The sequence below is a fragment of the Scophthalmus maximus genome, chromosome 16 (genome assembly GCF_022379125.1).
Source record: "Scophthalmus maximus strain ysfricsl-2021 chromosome 16, ASM2237912v1, whole genome shotgun sequence".
Classification (NCBI taxonomy): domain Eukaryota; kingdom Metazoa; phylum Chordata; class Actinopteri; order Pleuronectiformes; family Scophthalmidae; genus Scophthalmus; species Scophthalmus maximus.
In genome coordinates, this window is record NC_061530.1 from 3,168,387 (window position 1) to 3,190,137 (window position 21,751).

The 21,751-nt window shown below is 42.6% G+C and overlaps 1 protein-coding gene across 2 annotated transcripts in view; it reads left to right on the forward strand.

The window, feature by feature from the left end:
• The window catches only part of fasn (fatty acid synthase), a 38,503-nt gene that overhangs the window by 6,418 nt on the left and 10,334 nt on the right, over positions 1 to 21,751 (forward strand). The window contains exons 3-31 of one of the 2 annotated variants that reach the window (XM_035612875.2): positions 1,815 to 1,967; positions 2,274 to 2,447; positions 4,374 to 4,574; positions 4,690 to 4,812; positions 6,068 to 6,183; positions 7,172 to 7,306; positions 8,696 to 9,158; positions 9,942 to 10,129; positions 11,044 to 11,233; positions 11,933 to 12,027; positions 12,411 to 12,545; positions 12,854 to 13,057; positions 13,756 to 13,871; positions 14,040 to 14,215; positions 14,352 to 14,543; positions 14,679 to 14,759; positions 14,914 to 15,099; positions 15,299 to 15,478; positions 15,621 to 15,824; positions 16,605 to 16,921; positions 17,057 to 17,458; positions 17,712 to 17,876; positions 18,028 to 18,143; positions 18,320 to 18,474; positions 19,372 to 19,575; positions 19,681 to 19,831; positions 20,821 to 20,999; positions 21,260 to 21,379; positions 21,616 to 21,738. In XM_035612875.2, coding sequence (XP_035468768.2) covers positions 1,815 to 1,967; positions 2,274 to 2,447; positions 4,374 to 4,574; positions 4,690 to 4,812; positions 6,068 to 6,183; positions 7,172 to 7,306; positions 8,696 to 9,158; positions 9,942 to 10,129; positions 11,044 to 11,233; positions 11,933 to 12,027; positions 12,411 to 12,545; positions 12,854 to 13,057; positions 13,756 to 13,871; positions 14,040 to 14,215; positions 14,352 to 14,543; positions 14,679 to 14,759; positions 14,914 to 15,099; positions 15,299 to 15,478; positions 15,621 to 15,824; positions 16,605 to 16,921; positions 17,057 to 17,458; positions 17,712 to 17,876; positions 18,028 to 18,143; positions 18,320 to 18,474; positions 19,372 to 19,575; positions 19,681 to 19,831; positions 20,821 to 20,999; positions 21,260 to 21,379; positions 21,616 to 21,738 — 5,244 coding nt within the window. Of the gene's footprint in view, positions 1 to 1,814; positions 1,968 to 2,273; positions 2,448 to 4,373; positions 4,575 to 4,689; positions 4,813 to 6,067; positions 6,184 to 7,171; positions 7,307 to 8,695; positions 9,159 to 9,941; positions 10,130 to 11,043; positions 11,234 to 11,932; positions 12,028 to 12,410; positions 12,546 to 12,853; positions 13,058 to 13,755; positions 13,872 to 14,039; positions 14,216 to 14,351; positions 14,544 to 14,678; positions 14,760 to 14,913; positions 15,100 to 15,298; positions 15,479 to 15,620; positions 15,825 to 16,604; positions 16,922 to 17,056; positions 17,459 to 17,711; positions 17,877 to 18,027; positions 18,144 to 18,319; positions 18,475 to 19,371; positions 19,832 to 20,820; positions 21,000 to 21,259; positions 21,380 to 21,615; positions 21,739 to 21,751 lie in introns of both variants that reach the window. The other variant, XM_035612874.2, reaches the window with a different exon arrangement.

Consider the following 21,751-nt stretch of genomic DNA (forward strand, 5'->3'; position numbering starts at 1 on the left):
TACACTTGGCAAGTTTGATTAAATGTGATGAATGGTTCTTGAGATAGGTGCATTACGGACTGTTATTCCTTTTTTAATATAGTAAGATTCCTTATCATTTAATTATATTCAAAAGAATCCACCGGGAATGTGCGCTTGCATCTGACTGGCTAGTGCAGTGCAATGACAGTACATTGTGTGGCAGCCTTTGTTGAGCCCGGTTTAGATTTAGTGCTGGCCGACCCTGGGTGGTTTTCCCAGAACCCTTTGGATTGGCAGAGACAAGTCCCCAGATAGCAGCTTCATTCCCCAAACCTTGGTTATCTGTGTTATCCCACACTACCCCTATTTTACTTTTTTCACATTTCCATGTTTTGATCATTTCTTTTGTCCCTTGTCCCCACTCTTTCCCATCCTCCATCTCTTGCTTGGAGTTTTTTCCTTCTTCCTTTTAATGAATACAAGACCCTTCCCTCGGTGTCTGGCAACCATCTCGAGCGCGCATTCATGTCCTGAAAGTGTTGGACTCTGGGCCAGCTGACGTTTCTGAGACCACACACCAGGCAACAGGGGAGAGGGGGGAGAATAGACAGGGAAACAGAAAGCAGCAGGTTCATGGCCTGGGGATCGTGTCAGAACAAAAAAATACGGATGGGAAAATAACCAGTGGTGTATAAAGTACTCACATGTTTTGCTTGAGTAAAAGTAAAGATATCTTACTTGAAAATGACTCTGGTAATAGTTAACCACAAGATAATTACTTTAGTAAAAGTATTAAAGTAGCTTACATCAAATGAACTTGAGTATCAAAAGCATTTGTCAGGTATTAAAATGTACTTAAGTATCAAAAGTAAAAGTACAAAGAAACAAAACAGCCCAAAATTGCTAAATTATCGTTCACAGACTTAATTCCCATTTAGGAAAACATTTGTTTTAGATACGGCCTCGTCCGTACTTCATCCAACAGTGCCAGTGGACAAGGCAAGATCACGTTCTCCGTTTACAGCGAGACTTAGCGAGGGCGTCAGTTGTTCGCACGTGAATACACTCAGTCCAGATACAATATCAATGACACAATTGTACTATTACTATCAAATTTTATTTTGTAGCGAGTAACAAAGGTGTCCTATGATAATGTAGCGGAGTAAAAGTATGTTTGTTTTTTAAAAATAATGTACTTAAGTAAAAGTTAAATGTGAAATAAATATACAAACTCAAAGTATGGATACTCTCAAAATCTACTTAAGTGCTGTACATTACAGTACTGGAAATAACACCACAACAAGTCAGTTATGTTCACCTAGACATTAACTGAATCGCACACATTTTTTAAATATTTAAAAAATATTTAAAATTTAAAAAATGTGGCGGTCCTAGGAGGAAGTAATGTGCTAGAACTGGAGCTTCTTGTTGAATGAGGTTTTAAGCTGTGATTTTTAAATTACAGCTATTTAATTTGTTGGTCAGGGAAGGGCCCCCCCTGGTGGCCTCTTTGGTAGCTATCTTAATAGAAAAGCCCCCAAATAAAACAAGGTAGTCACACAGGAGTTATTGGCCAGTAATTGCTCCAGGTGAAAGATGCCGAAAACACAATATATATTTAACTGTGAGCGAAAGAAGAAATAATAATAATTGAAAAATAATATTGTCATCTGTACATGCTATCTCCCTATTTTCTCCATAAACCTCGGGAATTAAGGGATTGTTAGGATGTCATATATCATGTAAAAGATTATGATATGTCATTGAAGTCTGTACCTGCATTGTGCACAGAACCAATTTCTTTTTGAGGAATTCTTTTGAAAGGGACTATTCTGACTTTTCGCCTTGTCTAGGTCTGTATGGTCTTCCAAAGAGAAATGGTAAACTGAAGGACATCAGCCACTTTGATGCGGCCTTCTTTGGAGTCCACCCCAAACAGGCCAACACCATGGACCCCCAGCTCCGGCTCCTGCTAGAGATCGCTTATGAAGCTATTTTAGACGGAGGTGAGGAAACGGAAAGCGGATGGAAATTGTGGTAAAAGGAAAAGGAAGTCCGAAGATAAGATAAGCCTTTATTGTCATTGCACAAAGACCCTACAATAAAATTGTGAGTGATCACAACTGAAGGTGCATTAGAGATAAGATCAAGGATAAAAGATAAGTAGCTAAAAACAAGAATAAATTAAGACATAATACACTTGGGACAGGACAGGTAAAATATTGTGCATGATGTAAGATATTGTCATATATAATATACGTGATGAAATGTGAAGAACTTGTTTTTAAAAATAGTCAAATGTTGTGATCCAGGGTTGAACCCAGCCGCACTGCGCGGCAGTAAGACGGGCGTTTACATCGGGGTCAGTGGCTCGGAGGCTGGGGAGGCGTTCAGCAGAGATCCAGAGGAGCTGCTGGGCTACAGCATGACTGGCTGCCAGCGTGCCATGCTGGCCAACAGACTGTCCTACTTCTTCGACTTCAGTGGTAAGTAAGCACACACACATCTAGGTCCAACATAAGCTCTCATCCTTTGACTTTGAGTTCAGCGGCTGCTCTGATAATATTTTGGTACTGAAACATTCGAGCATGCTGGCGGACTAAGCAGGGGATTTCACATGATGAGTCAAGTCAATAACGTATTGTGAGAACTAGATACCAAACTCTAAGGAGTCCCACTCATTCTTATGGATGTTGCTCACCCAGCATACATGTTTAATCTCTTCCTGGTATGCTTCCATGCAGCCAACAACACATGTGCATCAATGTTTTTCCCTGCCCTTAGCCCTTCTACCCATTATAAGCATTTTACTGCTACGCAGATTATACACAGCTATATGTACCAATTAAGCCAAGCAATTTTTTTTTCCCCAACTCCTACATTTTGAGGCATGTGTAGCGGATATAAGAAGATAGATGGGTGTGAACATTCTGCTGTTAAATGCAGACAAAACAGAACTATTAATAGTTAAACTACTAACCCCTACTAACCCTAACCCGCACCTGCTTGAAATATTTCTTGTTAATATTGATGGATGTGTTATTTCCAAAAGCTCGAGTATCACAAGCCTTGTTGCCATTTTTGATTCTCATTTGACTTTCCATTCTCATATCAAGCCTATTACCAAGACAGCATTTTTTTCATTTTATATTGCCAATATTGCTAAAATTGGACCAATTTTATCATTGCGTGATGTTGAAACTATAATCCGTACATTTGCGTCTTTAAGACTTTATTACTACACTGTCCTGTTTTCTCGTCTTCCAAATTGTGGCGCTAAAGGTCTTCAACTTGCTCAGAATGCTGCCGCCAGAATCTTGACAAAAAAACAAAAAGTATGATCACATAACAACAGTTCTTGCCTCTCTCCACTGGCGCCCAGTGCAGGCCAGAGCTGAATTCAAGGTTCTTCTTTTAACATATAAAGCCATGCATGGACTGGCGCCTCCATATTCCACTGAGGTAATTGCAGCATACACAACTGCACGCCCCCTTTGCCCCCTCCATGCTGGTCTTCTGGTCATTTCTAGAGTAAACAAACAATCCGTTGGTTACAAATCATTTTCATACCGTGCACGGCATCTCTGGAATGGTGTCCCACTACATGTCAAGGAGGCTCACTCAGTAGAAAATTTTAACTCTAGATTGAAAACCCACCTTTACTCATTATATTATAGCTGACCATAGCACATCACTTATTTTTCAACCTGTCATGTATGTTTGCTGTTTTTATTTTAATTTTCATGCTTTTATAATAACTGTCTTAATGTTGTTCATTTGTCAAATTGCTGTCTGTTATTTTAAATGTTCCTTTAGTTGTAAAATTGATTGATTCTAATCATCCCAGACTTTAAACTGACATGGCATCATACATGAAAACTGCTATTTCTGGACTGTGGGAAAATGCTCACAGTTTGTGTTGTCTGAGAAATTGGCATTGCCATAACAAGAACCGTAACAAGAAGAACCATAGCAAGAATGAGTCTGCATCAGTATAGCAGAGGCCTTTGTCCCACTCACTGCTGACTGTAGGTATAAGTCTGCCTCCTGCTTTCGGCCTATTACATTTCTCAAAATCCCATTTGCTACATCATACATCCAGAAATACAGAAAATACCCTCACTTTTGTACAAAAGAAAGAATCACATTGAAGTTATTGCTGACATCAGCATGATTGTCTCACTGCTTATTTTCGAGTGACCTAGATGTAGATGTAGATTGAAATATTATAAGCATTTTCTTTTATGAAAATGGATTTAGAGGATTGTTCAGCCTTAGAAGAGACATGCACTGTTCTTTCTAGTTGGAATGTAATTGGTCAACTCGAACTTAAGTACTCCTAGTCATCCTGGGCCGTTCCTTTACTGCAGATGCTGTCTCTAGCTCTTATCCCTTCTCTTCTCCCCCTTCAGGCCCCAGCACTGCCATCGACACAGCCTGCTCCTCCAGCTTGCTGGCTTTGGAAAACGCCTTCCACGCCATTCGCCAGGGCCAGTGTGATGCTGCTCTGGTGGGGGGAGTCAACTTGCTACTCAAGCCAAACACCTCGGTGCAATTCATGAAGCTGGGCATGCTCAGTCCTGAGGGGACCTGCAAGTCTTTTGACTCATCAGGTAAAAGAAGTTCCATGCGTTCTCTCCTCTTTCTGCTGTAAAGTGCTTTGAGTCGTCAATAAGAACAGAAAAGCGCCATATGAATAAAGTCCATTTACATCATTCTGTCGGGCAGGTAATGGATACTGCCGTTCTGAGGCGGCAGTGGTAGTGCTGCTGACCAAGCGATCATTCGCTAAAAGAGTCTACGCCACCGTGGTCAACGCCGGCAACAACACGGATGGATACAAAGAGCAAGGTGAGGAGGCGCGCCAACATGCTTGGGACACAAAATAAGGATTTAACTGAAACTATAGACATATTCAAGTGAGAGGAGATGACAAGTTGAGATCCCCTGGGGAGATTGTTGCCTTGATTCTTATGTGGTGTTCTGCTTCAAATGCCATCATTTAGTTTCAAATTAAAATTAACTTCTTGATTCTTCATGTCAGAAAATAGTGAAAAATGTCCATAGGCTAGTGTAGGGTCGTCTTTATTCTTCAATACCACTGATAACAACACAATGCTGTCAGTCAAATAGAGGCACAGGGCGAGGTTGAATTGTCCTTCCTATCTACTATTCCTTGACGTCAGTGGAAGACGTCATGAGGTCAAGGAAAGGTGTAAAGGTGGACTGATAGGACTTAAGAAAACAATAGATAGCGCTGCTTAGACACTCCGACTCGACTTTCACTTTACAATGTCATCACGCGACGGCGGATGTTATTGACGTGCGTCTGCCTTGATGAAACTACACATTTCTGAAGATGAACTACAAAAAACACAGCAGCTCCATCAGCATGTTCCAGTGTGTTTTACCACCGTGTGACATCAGATGTAAATGATTCATATGTTACAGTAACTTACATGATGATGTGTATCACTTCTGGTTCATATTCATATTCTTCTACTTCTTCCTCTACTTCGGATTGAATCGTGTCAGTCGTGCATGGCGCGTCACATTAAATATCTTATATTGTGGGGCGTCTGTATCTCCTTTCCTTTCACATAGGAAGCTCCAGTGTTCCCTATGCTAAAGGCGCTAGGAAAGGAAGCATTAAAGCTCCTTTCCTATGCATTTAGAGAATCCAATCAGCTCTTATCATGGCTGCTGATGAAACACTTCCGGGTCATGTCAAGATTTAGAAAACTTCCTAAGCCAATTCGACAATTCGACCTCACCCACACACTTCACTCGATGACAATCAAACATGGACATATCCCTGAGCTGCTGTCAGTCAAACACAGACCCCACTTTCTGAGACTCATCATTTTATACATCAAATCTGTTAAATTACACTCAATAAACAAATGACAAATTAAAATGATTATTTTTGACAGCATATTGACTAAAGGTGGTGGAATGTAAGTATTGTACTGTCAGTGTGCACTTTTGTCTGTAGTAAACACCCATCACAGTTATTAGTGAATATCTAGAGTAAAGTAGAGCAACAGTTACACAGCAGTTATGGGGTTGTGCACGTGTCCTTACGCACTCCTCTTGGTCCCTCCAGGTGTAACGTTTCCTTCAGGGGAGATGCAGCATAGGCTGGTTCACTCTCTCTACCAGGAGGCAAACATAGCTCCTGAGCAAGTGGAGTATGTGGAGGCCCACGGCACGGGAACAAAGGTCAGTGCACACAACAGTCTAGTTCCATCATTACACCTAAAAGCCTGTAATTCATGAAAACGTGTTGTACATGAAAGTCATTGACAGTTTTTCTTGAGATGAGATCGGTCTGGGTCGATGCCTTCTCTGCACGCTGCAAGGGGAGCGACCATGAACAGAGGGACACAGAAGTATATATACCATGACACAAATTTTGATTATAACATGTAAGGTTTGTCTTGTCTAGTTATGTATGAGGACATGCAGCACCACCAACGATCACTTAAAATCTTCATGCTATTGATATTCAATTCAAAATCATCGTGGTCTTCACACATACTCTGCTGATTGAGTGTTCCTTAGCCTTGCACTCATGATAAATAAAATCCAACCTTTCCTGATTATTTAACATAATGTATTTAATTTGTTAGTGTCCTTACACTGGGGAGCTGTGGCTCAGGAGTCGGTCGCTCTCTAACCCACAGGTTGCAGTCGGATCCCAGCTTCCCCTAGTCCGCATGCCACTGTGTCCTTGGGCAAGACTCTTAACCCTAAATTGCCTCTGACGGCTTTTTCTCCCCAGAAAAAAGCACTGGTAAACAGCAGCGCTGTGTGAATATGTGTGTGAATGGGTAAATGTGACTTTGCGTGGTCAACAAGACTAGAAAAGCGTTCTATAAATACAGTCCATTTACCATTTCCACTGTTCTGTCTGTCACTTCCAAATTTTGCAAGTTTGTAAACATTTGTAAATAGCCCAAAAAAACATAAATGATACACCAGCACAGTGGAAAACTGCATCTTCCCGACAGCAGCACCTGTGATTGCTGGCATGAACTTAAATTTCCTACAGCCGACCACCCTGCCTTCAACATACGACCCCTGCTGCTCAGGAGGAGTCTACACAGGAAAATACAAATAAAGTATATGGCTCCTTCATATACTCTATGTTTAATTTCACTCACCAGTCGTGTCTAACCTCTACGGCCTCTCTTCTCTCTACATGCAGGTTGGGGACCCACAGGAAGTGAACGGCATCGTGAACGTGTTCTGTCAATCAAAGCGAGAACCTCTGCTTTTGGGCTCCACCAAATCCAACATGGGCCACCCAGAACCCGCATCTGGTCTGGCTGCCCTGGCAAAGGTGAGACGGCGCTTCATCTCTATTGATATTGTTTTTAGCTGTTCTGAACGTCGACACTGGAAGGTGGGGCAAGAAACGTTCTGTCCTGGCCTCCTCTTGGCGGCCCCTCGCGACTTCTCTCATCTCTGCAAGATTTTCAAGTCTTTTTGTGTCTTCGCTGTGTTAACATGACAATGTTCGTACAGACTCTCTTGGAAGTCAGGGTGAGGTAAACCTGGCAAAGAAAGCCAACTTGAGAAATTAGCAATTATTTTATTAGATATCAAAAATAGATCAAATGCCAAAACACATTTTTTTTCAAGAATGATTCATGAACTGAATCCCCAGCAAAGGCACATTCTAATCAAGAAATGAGCAACATTCAATGGCAATTCATTACACCGTATCTATTATGAGGGGGAAAAGTTGCTGTCTTGGTCAGAGCACAGTTATAATTCAGAGTAATTCGAGTAATATCAAATTCTAAACTGCTCTCTGCCAGACACTGTAGCTGAAACTTTTGGAGCAGGCAACAGAAACGAGTCACGCTGCTGTGCCTCAAGTTGCCCGTCATTACTCGTGGTGAGTTTTGTTTGTAAAGACGAAAGCCTGCCTCAAGTGCCAAATAGAAGAATGACAGCTTCCCTGGTCTTAAACCAGCAAAGACATGCATCTCGCTTGCCGCCAGGGAACTGAGAACACTTATATTTCCACTCATACAAATACATACATTAGAGGATCTATATTGGGGGTGTAGATAGCTGTTATGCTACGTCAGTATGGGATTATTGCAGTGAGGATCGGCTCCCAAGTTTCAGTAACTGGTGTATTTTGTGGTTGATAGATTGATAGATAGTTTCCATTGTTATGTGATGTGTAAAGAGATCTATCCATAATGGTATGTTTCATTATTTTCCAGCTTTTGCAGTTTTGGAGTCTGGTTTTCTTGGTGACAATTAGCACTATGACCACAACATGTGTTGGCGATGTAATGCCCCTTACCCAGAGGCTACCAATCACCGCTGTAGTCATAAAACGGCAGTTCTTCCGTACCGATTGTAGTCTGACAATACGTTGGACAGCCATGTTAGATTTTACACTTGATGGATGTTTTAATGGGCCACTGAAGTGGGCAGGATTTTCTCGGTGCCGCCCGATGGGCCAACCTGACTGGGACGGGTCAATAGGTCTGTGTGTGAGAGAGAGTGTCAGCAGGGAAAAGAGTGCTGCACACAGCTCTACAATGAAGCAATGATGCAAATCTCTGTTATGTACAAAAATATCACATCATTCTGAAACTGTGGCAGGACAGATATGGTATATATTATACTATTTATTCAATGTGTAGAGGGTATGCATCAAATCTCTGATGCTTTTCATTGAATTGCTTGTTTTCGGTCCCTCAAACAGGTGTTGCTTTCTTTGGAGCGAGGAGTCTGGGCTCCCAACCTGCACTTCAACAGTCCCAACCCTGACATTCCCGCCCTCACCGATGGTCGGGTGCAAGTCGTTGACCGGCCTATTCCAATTCGAGGTGGCATAGTAGGCATCAACTCGTTCGGATTTGGCGGCTCAAATGTGCATATAATTCTTCGTCCAGCCGAGAAACTGGCTGACGCAGCAGCGCCACCCAGGACAGTTCCCAGGGTTCTGAATGCCTGCGGCCGCACAGAGACGGCAGTGAGAACCATGCTCCAGAAGGGGAAGGAACACACTGCAGATGACAGCTTCCTGTCTTTGCTGAACGAGATCTCAGGGGGTCCCACGACCAGCATGCCTTACCGAGGCTACACTCTGATTGGCTCTGAGAGTGATGTCCTGGAAGTGCAGCAGGTGCAGGCCTCTGCCAGGCCACTCTGGTACATCTGTGCAGGTGAGTCATCAAACAAAGTAACAAACGGGTTCGTGGAATTTCACACGCAAATGTCAATTATTTGAGAGCAGGACAGCCAACAATATGTTGTTCTTTTTATTTTTGCATCTGATAAAATACAACAATTTGATGATTATGACAAACAAGACACATTTGATAATCTTTACTGAACATTTTTTTAAGACTAATATAAAAATATATGTATAAATATTTGGAGAGAAAAAAGCGCATTGTTTCTGCACTCTACTTGTGTTACATAAATGAAAAATAAAGTCAACAAAAGCACCTGTTTTAAAATAGAACTGCAGAGGTTTTTTTTCTTCATAAACTTCTTGAACGCATGGCAGATGCCGTCACTTATATGTGACAAGTTGTAATTTTGATGAACTGAGCCATTAAAGGGGAATTAAGCGATTCTAAAGCAAAAAACGTACTTATAAAAATCTGCGGTGTCACCATTACCCCGTAGTTTTGGCCTAGTGGTTAGTGTGTCGGACTCCCATACCGCTTGTCGTGGGTTCACGGCCTGGTCAGAGCAGAAAAGTCACAACAAAGAGAGGAAAGAGCTTTCTCCAGAATTCCTACTGCCACTTTAAATGTTTTTGTAGAATTGAACAAGCATGGTACAAGCCTTTTCGAAACACTTGAGATATTGCTCAAACAATAACGACTATTGAGCCCCTTGAATGAGGCTGATGTTATTGCAGATGCCCTCATACAGACGGGGATTCACTAACTGCGTCGCTGGATTTAATTGTGACTGTTTTAATTTTGTATTATCAGGAATGGGGACACAGTGGGCAGGTATGGGCCGCAGTCTCATGCAGCTGCAAGACTTTCGAGAGTCCATCCTGCGGTCTGATGCAGCCCTGAAAGACACCGGCCTGGTCGTTTCTCGTCTGCTTATGGAGGCCAACGATGCCACTTTTGAAGACACCGTTCATTCCTTCGTTGGCCTCACTTCCATACAGGTAGAATGAAAACATAGTTTTGGATGTAGGAACCTTGGCATATGCTAAACAAGGGCAAATTGGTGTCATTTTTTATGTGGACTATATATTAGAACACTTTACGCTTCTGTGACTATTTGGCTTTTGGTTCTTTTATTTAGTTTTCAGAAGTTAAAGATTTTGAATCTAAAATCCTCCTCATGAACGTCTGAGCTTTGACATTCCACTACATCTCATAGATTACATAGTACCTCAAAAGGGTTAATCCTGAAAAAATAAATTTGGCCAACCAGGGGGTCCAGGGTAGGGCTGGGCGATAAAACGATAACGATATGTATCGCGAAAGACACGTAATCAATATCAATAGAAAATGTGTTCGCTAGAACGTTTCAATATTTTTTTTTCCTCGTTGGAAGAAACTGGAGCAAGGAGTCTAGCTACGCCGGCCGCTAGCTACGCCGGCACTCGTCCTCTGGTACCTAGCAACGTATGGAGTGACACGCCTAATAGCCAATCATGTAACAGTATCACGTTTGGTTACGCCATCTCGTTGGCTCGTGTTTGTGTTTCTTAGGTCATAAAAATGATCAATAATTATTGATATTGACTGATATGAAACACTTATATCGTGATACAGTTTTCAGCCACATCGCCCAGCCCTAGTCCAGGGTCTAAATTATTTTAGGGTGCCATAGTTTTAGGAACTTAAACATCCAGAAAGTACTTTGTTGATGGTTAGGGTACTGGTTAGGCTGAAATTTTAGTGTTGAACTTCAATCATCAGGCTGAAAGACACGAGAATCAGTTATTTCTTGTGATATTTAGTGAAGTTAAAATCAAAATTATGATTCGTTGCATAAAGTCATACTGCAAGTCAAACTGCAAGCAACTGAAAGGAAACCCATGTGTGCTCTCTCTGGTTCACCTCACTACAGGTCGCTCTGATCGACCTGCTCACCAAGCTGGGTCTGCAACCTGATGGTATCGTCGGACATTCAGCCGGAGAGCTGGCCTGCGGCTACGCCGACGGCTGCCTCAGCCACAGTGAGGCCGTCCTGGCGGCCTACTGGAGAGGCCGCTGTGTCAAGGAGGCCAACCTACCTCTAGGAGGAATGGCTGCAGTTGGTAAGAGAAAAAGCCTCAATCCCATTTCACCCATTTGTGTGAGTTAGGTGACCAAAGAAACTAACAAATTTGTGTATTATGGTGCTTTTCTTCATAAAAGACACAAAAAAATGCGTGGTCGCCAAAAATACATCGCTAGTCACAAAGCAGCGTTTTGGGTTATATCAGTACCACATATGAAACGTTATCAATTGACATGATGTGCTGTTTCGTCGCTATAAGACCACGGACTATTTTCAGTGTGATTCACCTGTCACCATAGTAACTGCAACAGCGTCTAATGATATCGCCGTCATTCCAGGCATGCTGAATCTCCGGTAGTTTCAAGGGGAAGGGGCAAGGGGTAGTGGAAGTGGTAGGGGTAAAAATGGGAAATGGGATTCGGACGAAGATTAATGATTCTGGATGTCAAGAAATAAGCGCACGTTCCAAGGAAGGAGTTAATTGTTAAATACGTTAAATTACAAAATACAAACCCATTGTCACTCACTCACTCATTCACAATTGATGTGCTTCAAGTACACTGCTTCACTCACAGCACCAAATTTGATGGGCTCGCGAACATGACGTGGAAATGTCAGTATGAGATGGACAAAGCAGAGCTGGCTTTTTTGCAATGCATTTGAATGATTGTTTTTTTTAAATGTTTATATAGTTATTGCACATCTCTGACCTTTGTGCTCACTGTCTGTGCTCCAGGGTTGACCTGGGAGGAGTGTTTGGCTCGCTGTCCTCAGGGAGTCGTCCCCGCCTGCCACAATGCTGAGAGAACCATCACCATCTCTGGTCCTCAGGTCAAACATTTCATCCGACTTTGTCTTTTTGTAGCCTAAACATAGACAACATGAATTTGACACAATCTGACGACACTGAACTTGTCTGGGAAGCTGGTCTTCCCTTTGCAAAGTTGGGAAAGGCCTTTTTAATAATGTGCAGAAGAACTTTCACGAGAAGACCATTAATGTTGATAGTGCTTTTGCCGAATATTGCAAGTGGGGACACTGTTGTGGAAAAATTTAGCACATTGTTAATTGAACTAGTCAGCAAACTACTATTTAAACTTTGTCAGGTTGTACAAGCATAATGGCAACTGTACTTTTTTACTTCCCGCATGGTTACTTGGTAGCCATCCAGCGTCACGTGTCTTAACAGGTGTCATATGTGTCTGTTTCATCAGGAAGCAATCCGTAAATTTGTGTCCGAGCTGAAAGATCAGGGAGTCTTTGCAAGAGAGGTGCACACTGCCGGTGTCGCTTTCCATTCCTACTTCATGGCTTCCATCGCTCCAAACCTGCTGGCTGCTCTAAAGAAGGTTAGTTGCACTATACCATGTGGTATGTTTGGTATTTTGTTTTTCATGTCATATTATTTGTATTTAATTGATCAACAATTATAGAATCCAACTCTGTTTGAATCCTGCATCATGATGACAGTTTTGCCTGCTTTATATCTAAAACTGCTGTCTTTGTTCCCTGTATTCTGTTATTGTTAGACCAGGCTCATTCTCATTCTCATGCATTAAGTTCAAATCAGTTTGGCATGTACTTGAACCTAAAGAAGTATGTACAATTTAACTGTTTGGCACATATTTGAACTACCTAAGTGTCATTTTGTGTGCAGGTGATCAAGGAGCCACGACAGCGTACGTCCCGCTGGGTGAGCACCAGCATCCCCCAGTCTGCGTGGGATTCTCCTCTGGCTCTGTACAGCTCAGCCGAGTACTACGTTAACAACCTGGTTAGCCCTGTGCTCTTCATGGAGGGCATCAGGATGGTGCCCGACGACGCTGTCGTGGTGGAGATAGCGCCGAATGCTGTGCTGCAGGTACGCTCAGCATGTTGTTAATAGACCACAACCATCAACAATCTGTTCTTTGACTGCCTTTTTTCATCGGGTGTGTACCCAATATATACTCAGAAAGCAAACCGTGTTTGAGCCTTTACTGGCTGCTTATAAAGTCGATCATCATCCTGTTTTTATATTAGTTTTGTGATGCAGAAAACAGACTCTTACACTAGTTCACTTGAACTGGGAGCTGGAGGTAGGATGTAGGGGCAATACCGTGTGCAGTGTTGGCATGGCATTGGGAAAGGCCAAACAAATGTAGTTGTTTGTTTTGCATTTAATTCCATACTGAAGGCACTCAGTAGGCTGTCATGCTAATCAGATATGTCCATAATTGTAATTAAAAAAAGAATCATTGACAATTGTGTCAAGATTACGCAGATATACCTTCATACCTTCCCCCCTCAAGTTTAAAAAAAAATGTATTTAACATTTCGAGATTAAAGTCGAAATGCCGATAATAAAGATAATTAACATTTGTACTTTATTCTCAAAGTATTTCAACTGTATTCTCGACATTTCATCTTTATTCTCGAAATGCAAGATAAAATTAAATCTTCCTCCTCTTATTTTTTTTTCTTATGCCTTGCCCTGATACTCTTCTGTAATGATTAGTGGAAGATAAAAGTTTGGGAACTAACCTGTTGTGAAATGTTTCATAAATGTTTTCTTCACAGACCATCCTGAAGCGCAGCCTGAAGCCTACATGCTCCGTCCTGCCCTTGATGAAGATAGGCATCCCGAACAACCTTGAGTTCTTCCTCTCAAACATTGGCAAAATCTACATGAATGGGTCTGTGAATTCCTCACTTTGTTTCTATTCTGTGCCTTATGGTCAATAAGACTAGAAAAGTGCTACATGAATACATTTCATTTAGTCCATTTAATTGTCCTATTTGAACACTCATTGAAGCAGTTTCTGATCACTGATATTGGAATTCTTTATGATGCCCTCTTTTAGCATCAATGTGGATGTGAACACCCTCTGCCCAGCCGTGAAATACCCTGTGCCAGTTGGTACCCCTCTGATATCCCCCTTGGTGAACTGGGACCATGCCCAGACCTGGGATGTCCCCAAGCCTGATCATTTTTCTTCTGGTTCAGGAGGATCCAAATCTTCCACCATCTATAACATCGGTAAGGAATGCACATCTGGATTCAAAAAGCATGTCAGCTCTGCATCAGCTCTCTTTTTGTCATATTTTATAGAAAAGGTTCAACTGTACCTTTTCTTTTCCCTTGGCCACCTTGTGGGTTGGTGTCCAAACAACAGATATAAACCCGGAGTCTGCAGACTATTACCTGATTGGACACTGCATTGATGGGCGCGTCCTCTACCCAGCAACGGGTTACCTGTTTTTGGCCTGGCGTACCTTTGTGAGAAGTCTGGGGGCTGTCATGGAAAGCACCCCTGTAACTTTTGAGGACATCACCATCCACAGAGCCACCATCCTACCAAAGACCGGTGAGAGTTTATGGGTTTCTGAGGGTTTATGGAGATCTTTCATGGTGGTAAAGTGGAAGAGGAAGCTCATCAGTCCATTTGTTTTTGTCACTCTGTCTATTGTTTTTTTTTTTTTTACCTTTCTGCAATTCTCAGGTTCCATCCAGTTGGAGGTGCATCTCATGCCTGCCACCAACAGGTTTGAGGTTTCAGAGAATGGAAACCTGGCTGTGAGTGGTAGGTGTTTTTTTTATTTTAAAAGACTGTTTTTCAGGATACAACTAAATCTAAAAGAACAAGAATTATGAAAAATTGAACTGCTCTTTATGATGTTTGCATAGCAACTTGATAGATCCTAGACATCCTCAGAGAAAATGTAAATGTTTTTCAGGTAAGGTGAGCATTCTGGAGGATGCAGCCCTCGATTCATTCCATAGTCAGATGAGTCGGCAAGCTTCCGACGACTACAGTGACCCAAAAGTGAAGCTGACAACACATGATATCTACAAAGAGCTGCGACTGCGCGGCTATGACTATGGGAAGACCTTCCAAGGCATCTTTGAGTCCAACAATGCAGGTAAGGGTAATATGCATTTGTTTGAGTGTGTGTTGCTTTTGAAATCTTCTTGATGTTCTGATTCTACTATTACATCTGTCGTTAAATTTTTGTGTTATTACTAGCAAAAGTAATATGTCTCCCGGCCTTAAGTGATGATCTGATGATAAATAAGGCTGATCGGCTGATCGGCCACTTTCATATGATTGGCTGTTTCTAGGAGACAGTGGGAAGCTGCAGTGGACAGGAAACTGGGTGACTTTTCTGGACACCATGCTGCAGATGATCGTGGTCGGGCTGTCGGGTCGAAGTCTGCGTTTGCCGACCAGAATCCGCTCAGTGTGTGTTGATCCAGCTGTGCACCTGGAAAAGATCTATGAATACACAGATGGAAATCGAGGTGTGTGTGTGTGTGTTATCATTCTATTCAAAGTAAATGTGTGTGTGTGTGTGTGTCTGTGTCTGTGTCTGTGTCTGTGTGTGTCTGTGTCTGTGTTCTGTACATGTTGAACACCCCCAACGGTGAACTTTTCTCTCTGTAGTTCTGGATGTCCACGTAGACCGTTGCCTGGACAACATCGTTGCTGGTGGAGTCCAGATCTGCGGTCTGCACGCCACTGTCGCGCCACGGCGGCAGCATCAGCAGATTCCCCCGACCCTGGAGGAATTTGTGTTTGTTCCCTATGTGGAGACTGAGTGCCTGACGGCCAATGGCAAACTTGCAGAGCAGCTGAGACTCTGCAAAGGTAAAAGGATCAAATTCTCTGTAATATTTGTATCACTTGTCATCACTTCAGTTGACATGTTGATCATATTTGAAGCTAGTAAACATCTTTGACTGTTTAAAATGTAGTTTAAATTACAGTAGTGCAATACAGTACATATACCCATAACTGTGAGCGTAGTATATGGGGCCAATATTGTAGCAATGTTATTTGTGTGTGTGTGTGTGCGTAATCAGATTTGTGTGTCTGTAACAAATAACAAATCTGTTATTATAGCTCTTTGAATGTGTAGATAAAGGAGTACATTTACATAGCAGTTGAATAATTATAAGTTGACTCTTATAATTTCCTGCAGATACCATTGGTCCCGAACAACCAAATTTAAATGTTAAACCTTTGGAATTGCTTGGGTATGATCATGTGCACATGTTCTCTGTAAGGTCTTTTTAACGGTGTTGATTATTATAGGGCAACAAATACCAAAGCAGCCATATGTGTTATGTTTTAGTTTCACTCGTATTATCAACACTCAGCTCTCAAAAGTACATGGGCTTTCAAATCTAACGTGTTTAAAGAAAGAATGAAATGAAAAAACTGATAAAAGTTCTTTTGTCGAAAAGTATGCCCTCGGCCATTTCAGTTTTTTTAATAAATGTATACAGTAGATGTCCACAAAAGAATGTGTTTTATAGCCGAATGCTGTCTAATGTTTCTGTTATTGGCTTTTTTATTACTTAACTTGAGAATGTCTCCTTATTTTGAACACCTTAGAGTTGTTTCTAACACCCACTCTCCATCCAGGTTTAATTCACAGACTACAGCAAAAGTTGGCACCACACGGAGTCAAGCTCTCCATCCCCGGGCTACAAGGTGAGTCAGTCAGCTCGCTCCCCAGCCCCGAGCCCTCTCAGCCCAGCCTGGTGCGGCTGCTGGCCCTGCTCTGTGGCCTGGAGCTGAATGGGAATCTCCAGTCCGAACTGGAACAGATGGTGGAGAAGGAGAGGGCGTGTCTGCTGCAGGACGGTCTGCTGCAGGGCCTGCTGGACAACCCTGCCCTCAGACACTGCCTCGACATCACTATGGAAAACAGCATGCCTGGCAAGATCAAAGTCCTGGAGGTAAGACTGAAAACTAGAAACAAGCCCAGTGGAGAAAAAAACACAACAACAGGCAAATTTCATTTTCAGATAGAGAATGGCTGAATTAAGCTTGAGTCTCAATACGTCCCCCTTCACTTCTCCAACCCCTGCCAGGCTCTCTCCAATGATGGCCAGCTCTTCTCTCGTGTGGTACCCTTCCTTAACATCCAGCCCATGCTGCGCGTGGACTACACTGCCACTGCGACCAACTTGGATCTACTGACGCCCCACCAAGCCGCCCTGGAGGAGCTGGCAGTCACCTCGGCTCAGTGGGACCCTCTGACGGGCCCGGCTCCTGCGGGCGTGGCAGGAGGGGCCGACCTCGTGGTCTGTAATCACGCCTGGGGCCCTTTAGGAATAGACCCTGGACTGCTGGTGGCAAACCTGTCCTCTGGGGCCAAACCAGGAGGGTTTATTCTCATCCACACCTTGCTGAAGGGAGAGACTCTGGGTGAAACGGTTGCTTTCCTCTCCAGCACAGCCCAGAGCGGCTACCAGCAAGGACTACTCACACAGGTCTGTGGAGACTTAATCACCTAGAGAAACTATAAACACTCGTACATCATGCATTGATGGGGCTTCTCAGAATGAAAAGTAGTTCCTCAGTTTGATAAAAGTGCAATTTGCATGATCTAAGACCCCTGAAGCTGAATGTTGAAAGAAATTATTTCTTATTTTCATTCATTTTCATGCTCTAGGAGATGCTAGCATCACTTTTTTGGAGTGGGAGGAGATGATTTGCTGATGTTATTATCCCTCTTTTCACAAGGCTGAGTGGGAGAAGGTCTTCTCCGAGGTCTCCCTCAGTCTGGTGACTGTCAGGAAGTCATTTTATGGCTCGGCCCTATTTCTCTGTCGCTGCCGGTCTCCAACCAAGCAGCCTGTTTTCCTTTCCGTGGACAGCACCGACTACAAGTGGGTGGAAACACTCAAGGTGGGTTCCATATCCGTCCGTGGGTCTGGCTTTCGAGCAGGACTGTAACGAGAGAGTAAAAAAACATTTGTCCGTAGCATAACGTCAACATTGAGAGTACTGTTTGTCAGAACACGACATCTATCATCAACTGTGCATATCTGTCTGATAGGCGACGATGTCGGCGTCGTCGGACTCTCCGGTGTGGTTGACTGCCTCTCAGACCAACTCTGGCATTGTGGGAATGGTCAACTGTCTGCGGCAGGAGCCGGGTGGAAACCGAATACGGTAGGACACACCCTCTACCACAAGTAATCCCATAAGAGTGACGTCACAGTTGTGGAATTTGGCCAAAACTCTATAGACATTTGGTATCACTGCACTCACTTTCTTGTATTTGTATTTTTTGTACTCTACTATTTTTTAACTGTTCTTCTGCTGGTTTCCTCCTTATTTGTCACCAGCTGTGCATTTGTGTCCAATCTCAACAAGTCTTCCGTTGCACCGAACCTCCAGTCGGATCATAAGTCCATGCAGTCGGTGCTGGATGGCGATCTGGTCATGAACGTGTTCAGAGATGGACACTGGGGCATCTTCAGACACCAGCTCATCACTCGCGGTACAAATATATCAAAATATCACTAATCCACTAATTATTTTTGTCAAACTAATTTGGTTCTGAAACTCTTTCATCACAACCATTTTATCTGAATTATTTTATGTTACAGATTGTACAATGTTTTGAGTAAAAACAGAGGTTATCAATAAGAAACTTTTTACATGCATCGTTCAGAATTCTTTTTTTTACAGTTTGCTGACTGTCGTCCAATTATCCTTTCAGGAGGATTGTTTTTTTGTGGTGCAAGACATGAACAAGTTTAAGAACAATTGAACATTTGAGGGGAAGCTGCACAGTTTACCTGACACACGACCGATCAAGATAATCTATATTCCTACCTACATTGTTTGGTGTCAATAACCAGTTTTAGTGACAAAATCAAAAAGTAGCTGTGTTTGTTTGGAACACATTCCTTCATATGAATATTGCTGGGCTATCACATTACTTTGTCCTTGTCAACTCAACATTTCTCTTCTGTTCAACTGTCATAACACACAGTTTTCAGTGCTGTCAATCAACTGCACATCAGAGTTGCAGCAGTTTCACGGTATACCATAGTATGAAAATCATTATTACAGTAAACATTATTATTATGGTGAAATGCCATGATACCGTGTACAGTATTGCACATATACCACTGTCTAACCTAATGTAACATTGACAGTGGTCTGGCAATAGAGAATCTAAATGAGACACTTAATGCAGTTTTTTGATTTTGCACTGAGATACTGAACATGGATTTAATTAGTGTTTCGCCTGTTAGAAGCTGTGTCATCTCTGAAATACACGTTAAAATACACCATGAGAAAGAGAATCTACCCAGATCAGTTCGAGTGTTTGATGTGCCCATGACTTCCACTTGCATTGAAGCATTTTTCTGTGTTTTGTGATATCCAGATCAAAATGAAGAAATGACAGAGCAGGCCTATGTCAATGTGATGACTCGAGGCGACCTATCCACTCTGCGGTGGATTGCCTCCCCACTCTGTCCGTTTGTGCCCAACAACTCGAACATGCAACAATGTTGCGTATACTACAGCTCGCTCAACTTCAGAGACATAATGCTTGCAACTGGAAAACTACCACCAGACGCTATTCCAGGTATGTATATAGAAAACTATTGTTTTGGCAGAAATAAAAGTTGTCAGATTGCATATCCAGCTCCCACAATCTATTTAACTATCCCGTTCATCACACATTCTGTAGGAGACGTAGCTATGCAGCAGTGCATGTTGGGTATGGAGTTTTCGGGTCGAGACCCCATTGGCCGGCGCGTCATGGGGCTGCTACCTGCTAAAGGCCTGGCAACAAGTGTGAACGCTGACAGGCGGTTCCTCTGGGACGTTCCCTCCACTTGGTCAGTGTCAAATTTTTAATATATGCTGTGTGTGCGCACTTTACAGTGCAAGTCGCATTCACCCATTCACACACACATTCATACAACACTGCTGTATGTGCTCATACGCTGCAGGAATAGCCATAAACACTGTAAAATATTCTCCTCTTGCACTCAAAATCTGCCAATCCTTGCCAACAGCGACTGCAATAACTTCCTCAAAGATGGCGTTGATCAAAGTATGTTGTACTTCTGGTCAAGTGGTGTTCACTGTCAGCTGTAGAAGGTTAAAGCTCCTAGTATGACAGCACAGATTTGGGCATGTCCACAAGAACAACATGCTTGCCACAGAGAGAAATGCATGATTTCCCAAGGAAAATATTACTGCACTTATAATTCTGGATCATAAGGAACTATACGCTCTGTATTCTTCACCTGTATCACCATATCTCAATTACTGTGTGGAGGTTGGGGCTAACACCTACAGAAGCAACGTACATTCATTATGCATATTAGAAAAAAGGCCCATAAGAATAGTGAATAATGTTGGATTTCGAGGACACACCAACAAACTATTTTTAGAGTCACATGCACTGCAGTTCATGGATCTGTTCAAATCCAAGACGGCACAAACCATGTACAAAGCAATAAATAATTTACTACCTGACAATATACAAAACATGTTGATGGACAGAGAGGGGGCTTATAACATAGGAGGAAAACTGAATTTGAAACAGCGCTGTGTGTGCACCACTCTTAAAAGTATGTGCATTGTTTATGGTATTTTGAAAGACTGTTTTTTTTTTTCAATGTTCGGAATAAAATATTTCAATTCAATTCTTAATAGTACACATCTTAATGTAATTACAGTAGATCATTTTCAAAGCTGAAGTGTATTTTTCAGCATCATGGCAGAAACAAGGTGCGCTTGTTCTGTCTCTCCATGTTCTCTCAGAGTGAAGGAGAGTATCCTCATACTGCATAATGGTAAATAACACCTGTGTGTGCAGGACCCTGGAGCAGGCGGCCTCGGTGCCGGTGGTCTATGCCACCGCCTACTACTCTCTGGTGGTGCGCGGCAGACTCCGCCAGGGAGAGACGGTCCTCATCCACTCAGGCTCAGGGGGCGTCGGCCAGGCTGCCATCGCTATAGCACTCAGCAAGAAATGCAAAGTCTTCACCACTGTCGGTTAGTATCCACTCACAAACTAGTAGTGACACTACGTATTCACTATTAAATGTTATTTATTTTTATATGAACGCCAATTATTGCAACCAATTTAATGTTTTGTTTTTTTATCATGGTTATGAAAAACATTTAAGGTTCAATGTCCCCCTCCCTGTAATTATGGTATTTTAAATGATAACTACGATTGCAGTTCCGAAGATTATGAGAGTTGGTGTATTATGAGTTACTAAGTCATAACCCTTTATGTGTGTTGTCACCAGGCTCAGCAGAGAAGCGAGCTTATCTGCAGGAGAGGTTCCCTCAGCTCTCAGCGGAGTCCTTCGCTAACTCCAGGGACATCTCGTTTGAACAGCACGTCTTGCTCCACACGCAGGGCAAAGGTCAACATCTTACACTGCGCTAACTATTTACTTTGCACAGTTTTGACATATTTCCTCAGTTTTTGCAACAAAATTAAAGTTGAGATTTGATCATCACATTTCCAAGTGTGTGTGAAAGACAGCTTTTGCAATGTTTTTGTTTTTGTTGAACAAGCCACAACTCAATTACATTTTCAGATTACAGGACAAAGTGCACTTTTTGATCTCACAGAGTATTTTTTGTGCGTGTGCTTCAGGAGTGAACATCGTACTGAACTCTCTGGCTGAGGAGAAGCTGCAGGCTAGTATTCGCTGCCTGGCCCGACATGGACGATTCCTGGAGATCGGCAAATTCGACCTGTCCAGCAACACTCCACTTGGTCAGTAGGCTGC